The 6,469-nt window shown below is 29.2% G+C and overlaps 1 protein-coding gene across 1 annotated transcript in view; it reads right to left on the bottom strand.

The window, feature by feature from the left end:
- Positions 1-3,025: 3,025 nt before the first annotated feature.
- Positions 3,026-6,469, bottom strand: part of LOC108777677 (ornithine decarboxylase) — an 8,076-nt gene continuing 4,632 nt past the window's right edge. Inside the window, exons 2-9 of the mRNA XM_018544623.1 lie at positions 5,172-5,345; positions 4,824-5,063; positions 4,678-4,754; positions 4,376-4,549; positions 3,917-4,256; positions 3,630-3,841; positions 3,340-3,548; positions 3,026-3,239 (exon numbers count right to left, since the gene is read on the bottom strand). Of these exons, the coding sequence (XP_018400125.1) occupies positions 3,026-3,239; positions 3,340-3,548; positions 3,630-3,841; positions 3,917-4,256; positions 4,376-4,549; positions 4,678-4,754; positions 4,824-5,010 (1,413 nt within the window). The 5' untranslated portion in view covers positions 5,011-5,063; positions 5,172-5,345. The remainder of the gene's footprint in view (positions 3,240-3,339; positions 3,549-3,629; positions 3,842-3,916; positions 4,257-4,375; positions 4,550-4,677; positions 4,755-4,823; positions 5,064-5,171; positions 5,346-6,469) is intronic.

The raw sequence follows: 6,469 nt of genomic DNA, 5'->3' as shown, positions 1-6,469 counted from the left end.
ATTCGTAATTTGACATTCTCGAGAGAGTTCTATTTTTATTTTATTTACCTCATTAAAAACATCTGCAAAATCTTTTGTTCACTTCGTTAGCAAATCCGTTTATATTGCCCCTCTTCTATAACGACAGAAAACTGATGTGTATAAGATAGATATATGTATCTAAAGGAAAGAGAAAGAAAATGCGGAAAGAAAAATCCTCTAGAGATAAATTTGAGACGAACTAAACTACTCGTTAAATCTTTCTTACAGTCAAATAGAAGATACTCAATTTTTTACGTGGAAATAATCTATGCAAGATGCAACATTTCCGATTTAGTATCGATAAAAATAGAATTATCTCAACGCTCCTCATATACATTTGATGATGATCCCTTTATCTCCTCACGTGGAGCATAGGACGACGTCTACAGGTCTCTTCCACTTTTGTCCGAGGCCTATATTTGTTTCTTGAATCAGATTGTTTTTTTCGGATTTGCGGGTGATTGTTCCACAGAATCCTATCTTACTCAGATATTAGACATTAGAGAGTATATATATCTACTGACATATAAGACCTACAATTTAACGCCGAATCCGAACGGTGCTAATGATCATAGATCTTTTGATCACCAGGTGGAACCATTTTTCGGCTCCTTAGACGCAAAAAAATCACGTTTGGGCGCAGGTGAGATCGAACTCGGGTTTACAAATCATGAGTCAATCGCACCGAGTGATGAGCCACTCGATGCTACTTATATACATTTGCTATACTTAATTTATACTCATAGAACTTACTACGGTAATTAAAGAACTATACATGTAGTATATGTATAAATCTATATACAAGCATTTATATAAGATCCTAGATTATTTCTTATTGATTATGTTACTAAGGTAAATGATTAATAAGATAATAAATATAATACGCCTGGAATTGTACATATTGATCTTATATTTTATTATGTTTATTATTCGATTAATCATGATTCAATTGACAATAATAATAATTACAATATTAATAATATATAATAAGAGTAATAATAAAAAATTAATTTTCTTTGTTTCATGTGACAGCTGCCTCAATGCCGTAAAGTTCCTAGCAATTCTACAGAGTTTATATTTAGTGCAAGTATTTCAGAGATTGCGCTTATGTGTTTTATATAGTACACACGTTGTACAGTCAATTCTTTATAAATTCTCTCTAATCTTCTTTTTCTCTTTTATACTTCTTCAAAATATCAATTAAGAAAAAAGAAATAGGAAAACATTAACTTGCCCCGAGTAATATGCCCAAGTCTTTTAAGAAATGGATTCACTTATCTCGAATATTCAAAACTAAATCATAGTACATTTAAATCGATGCTCTATACATATGGTTGCTGATGGTCACCTCATTCCTTTATCATATACAAAAAGCATAACAAATCGTTCTATTGTCAAAAATTACGTTTTCTCCATTTGTGTATGCTAGAATATATGCTAGAACGAATTATAGCTTTGTTTTATATTAAATGCATTGAAAAACTGCAGAAGAAAAAACAAGTAACATAATTTTTATAAGCAGTTTTTTGTTTTGAAATATTGAATTTTATCAGAAATCTTATATGGAAGCTATAATACGCTCCATTATACAGATATCATATATGGAGACACGTATACCACGTAAATATCTACTATATTTTCATGCATTATTCGATAGAAATACCTAACATTCACGAATATTCTTCAATAGTAATGTCAGAGGAGCCACTTTTTTTTTTTAGCATTTTACTTAGATTGTAATTTCTAATTATTATTTAAAAAAATTAACATATCTTTAATAAAAAAGCAATAAGAAGTAATTTCCAAGTTCGTCAGAAAAAAAATAAAGTGCATATAACTATAAAACTCTTCAAATCAATACATATATAATACAGGATATCCTAAAATTGATGATAAATATTTTAAAGACAGATTCTTTGTAACATTTTAAGACAAAAAGTTTAAGTTATATGAAAATGTCAAAGCTATCAAATGGAAAGAGTTTAAAAATTACGGATGACAGAGTTAAATTCTCGCACACTTAAAGATAGCAAGATAATTAGTGTGAAAACTTCATTTTTTTATAATAAAACAAAATTCAGCATTACACTCATAGTCTCAATATTTTTGTATTAGATTTTTTTATCTTAAAATATTATTAAAAAACTTACCTATAAATTATAATTGTATAATATAAAGGGGATATAAGAGTCTAAGGACAAAATAGTCAAAACACATCTTATATATTATAACTAATTTAATAAAAAATAGGTTGTCAAAGTGTAAAATATAAATTAAATTGACAAAGTATAAAATAACATGTTTCGGTTTTGTGATTAAGCTCTTTTCAGATATAAAAAGAAATAAAACGCAGATACGGTTAGACAGTAAACGAAATATAATATTTAAATAATAATACACACGATTGGATAACCGTTGGCGAGCAATTTCTCGTTTCTCTGTATAAATGTTCATCCGTCTTTTTAAACTCTCAGCGTTTTTTAAATATTATATCTCGTTTACTGTCTAACCATATCTGCGTTTTTTTTCTTATATCTAAAAAGGGCTTAATCATAAAGCCGAAACATATCATATTTTATACTTTGTCAACTTAATTTATATTTTACACTTTGACAACTTATTTTTTATTAAATTAATTATAATATGTAAGATCTGTTTTGACTGTTTTGTTCTTACGACTCTTATATGCCCTTTATATTATATAATTATACTTTATATTAAGAATCTTTTGCTTTTCATATCAAATTTTATCTATAAATATAAACTATTTATCATCTGTTTTGAAGCATCCTGTAAATACATTTCTGTATACAAAACTATATTATACGTAATATTTCAGAATTTTAGAAAAAATAAACGACAAATTATATGTGATTAAACCATTTAAAAATATTTACGCATTTAGTACTTTTTCATCAAAGGAAATAAAATTGTTTCACGCAACAATTCAATACATTTTTGAAATGCATATAAGTATTTTCAAATAATTTGTGAAGTAACCGATTTAATTTAGTGGCGCCTCGACATACTCAAAGATAAAATGTGAGGGAGTATTAGAAGTGTCCGTTAATATTTCAGGTGGAGCCAACTCCATTGGGTGAGTGTCTCTCCATGGATCGATATCATCTCTAATATCTAGTCCAAGTCGCAAATTAGCTGGTGTATTGCCAATAACAAAATGGTCTTCGGTTAAAGGCAAAGCATCCTTTAATAAAAGCCTATGAGAAATATTAATGTAAAATTATTTCATGCTTTATTAAAAAGAAAAAATATATTAATCAATGGAGAGTGTTCGCATAATGAATGTGATTTTCTTACCAAATGTCTTCATCAGCTACAATATGAACCTTAGGAATGGGAAAACCATTAAATGGTGAAGCAACGGGCAGAGTGTAGGCTCCCATATTTTCAAAAATCATCCATTCGCCAAGTTCCATGTCATTCAACATAATGTTCTCAACGATTTTATCCAGTCCGTCACACGTTGGACCCCATACGCTCGAAGGAATCATCTTTCCACAACCATTCTAAAGAACGACATACAGATATTGATTTTAAAAAAGTGGAAAATGATTAAGTTGGTACTTTATTTAAATTAAATATTATACCTTCAAAGGAATAGGAGTTACATGTTGATGATCATACAGCAGACAATTAAATGATCCATAAACGCCATCGTTGATATAATACATATTGTGCGTAATTGTACTAGAATTTTCATCTCCACGTATAGAACGTTTACTATGGATACTTGTTGTCAATGTAAATGCAGATGCAACGTAAAAGCGACCCGGTTCAGCAATCACGTGAACAGCATCAGCTAAAAAATTTTTATTAAAATGTCTAAAATTATCTAAATCAAAGTATACTGGCTAAGGAGAAGAAAACAACTTACTGTTGAAATATTCATCGAGAGCTTTGTTAATAACCTCGGCAATTTTATCGATGCTTGTACCTTTGTTACCTGGATAACCTCCACCAAGATCCAAGAGGTACGGCTTAAAACCGAGATTGGCAGCCATGTCGAATAGTATCTTGCAATGATGAATAGCGCGATAAAATACCGGTGGATCTTGACAACCAGAACCAACGTGAAAACTGAAGCCTACTACGTTCAAGCCCAAGTTATATGCAAGACATAAAAGATTAGGAGCCTCATGTATCGGATCACAGCCAAATTTCATGCCAAGTGGACACTGAGCCATTTCCGCATCACAACGAATTCGTAAGACAATCTGCACATGATGAATTGCAATAAGGAATTGCAATAATATATGGTACTTCTAAGGTAAAATTATCACTGTATTTGAAAAAGATATGCAGTATTTACTGAAATTATATAACGTGCAATTACCTTGGCCGTAGGGAAAAGTTTTTTAATTTTTTGCAATTCGCTTTCGTTATCTACTGTCATAGTTTCCACACCTACTGCAGCAGCATGACGAATATGTGAAGCTGGTTTGGCCGGATTAGCAAAAATAATTCTTGAAGATTCCACACCAAGGTTTAACACTTTGTTTATTTCATTCTGCAAAGTAAAATATATATATATATATATATATATATATATAATATATTTTTTATAAAAAATGTATCTGTTAATGTGCATCTCTCTTTCCATGATAAAAGATACATTTAATATTTGATCCTACTTACCTTAGATGCACAATCAAAATTGATACCAAGGGCCGCTAATACTTCGATTACAATTAAATTGTCATTACATTTTACAGCTGGAATTAACAAATTTTTATAAGTAATTGTGCATCATACGAAATAAATTTTAATTGTTAATGATTTACCATAGTAGGGCTCAACTCGTGGCAATTTTTCTTTCCAGATATTATGCTTTTGTACAATATCTCCTATATCCAATACATAGAAAGCTTCTTCTTGTAAACCACTCATTGCAATGTTTTTAATAACGGTCATAACGTTGGACTCGCTGTCCAAGACGTGAATACGTTCGTCTAAATTTGTTACCTTCATGTTGATTGAATTTGATTGAATTGATTAGTACTCTGTAGGTGCTAGGCAGCAAACTAAAAGTAAAAAAAAACATTAGATGTTAGATATAAGCATAAAAAAAGTAAATATCAACTGTATATTCTGTTGCAAACTTTAATGAAATCAATGTAACAAAAACATACGAGGCAGCTGTCAATGCTAATTGGGTGAGTCGTGAGGAAGTGGATTAAGACAAAATCACTGTGGGGGTGCTAGCAAAGCCACGGGGGCTCTGCATTCAGGGTCAACTTCCAGTTGCCGCAGTTATTCAAACACCCACGAACAGACTGGTCGACCAGTCTATCGCAGATAGAATCCTGTAAAAAAAAATAATTTTTATGTTAGCTGAATAATGTTAATGTGTAACAAGATTTATCATACAAAAAATATTAATACTGTCATATTTATAAAAAAAAAAAAGATGTGCATGTAAATGTAAATATAACTTTAAGCTCTCTATTAATAAAGAAAAAAGTAGTCATTTAAATACATGTTCATAAATTATGAATATATTAAAATATTTTTATCATATACTGGCCAGAATTTTATCTTATCTGTTTATCTTAATTTTATCAAAGCTGTTTTTATTCTGTGACATTAAAACGATATGTGAACCATAAGAAAAAAATGTTTTTATTAATTTTTTAAGTTATTAATTTAATTTAAATTATCAAATTTATAATTTAATTTGTCCATTCTTTTATATATAATTCTTTTATATATGTTTTTAATAAATATATAGAAATCTATTCTGTTTTTAATTGCAACTGTACATATGCATTTTACATATAATGATTACGTCAGACATTAACAGAATCAAATAGAATCGTACCTGAAGAGAAGTAATTCTCGTTTTTTTATATACACAATAAAAAAATTAATTATATCACCGTTTAAAAGTTTAGAAAACGTTTCTAAATTTTAGAGGCTCCTCTATTGCGTCTCATATATATGTATACAAAACAAAAGTAAAATAAAAACGTTCCGTGAACTATTTGGAACGTAACGTTATATTATAAGTATATATGTATAAATGTGAAAACTTCATTTAACGAGATCTGAACAGACAGAAAATCAAGACGATACTGAGTCTCGAGGCTATTATTTGGGCCATTATTTATATGAAGAAGATAAGTAGTATCAGTCCGTCTTTGCGTGGTATACCATACGTCTACTTATATAAAATTATCTGACAGCCAAGATGGTTCTTCAGGAAACCGAATTAGACTGGAAGGATAATATAAATGTTACTCAAGACTCTCAAAAGTCAAACTCCAGTTGGGAAATTCCGTCATATTAATCTACGTAATATGATTAATTGTTGATATAAAGTGCTTAAATATATGATTGACATATCATATATTTAAAAAATATGTAAAGGAAGTAAATATTATCGTGGAATAATATGTGATACAAAAACTTATATATATATATATATATA

Source organism: Cyphomyrmex costatus, unplaced genomic scaffold, assembly GCF_001594065.2.
Source record: "Cyphomyrmex costatus isolate MS0001 unplaced genomic scaffold, Ccosl1.0 scaffold455, whole genome shotgun sequence".
Taxonomy (NCBI): domain Eukaryota; kingdom Metazoa; phylum Arthropoda; class Insecta; order Hymenoptera; family Formicidae; genus Cyphomyrmex; species Cyphomyrmex costatus.
Note: the sequence above shows the minus strand (reverse complement) of the source record. Positions and strands in the feature narration are given on the sequence as shown.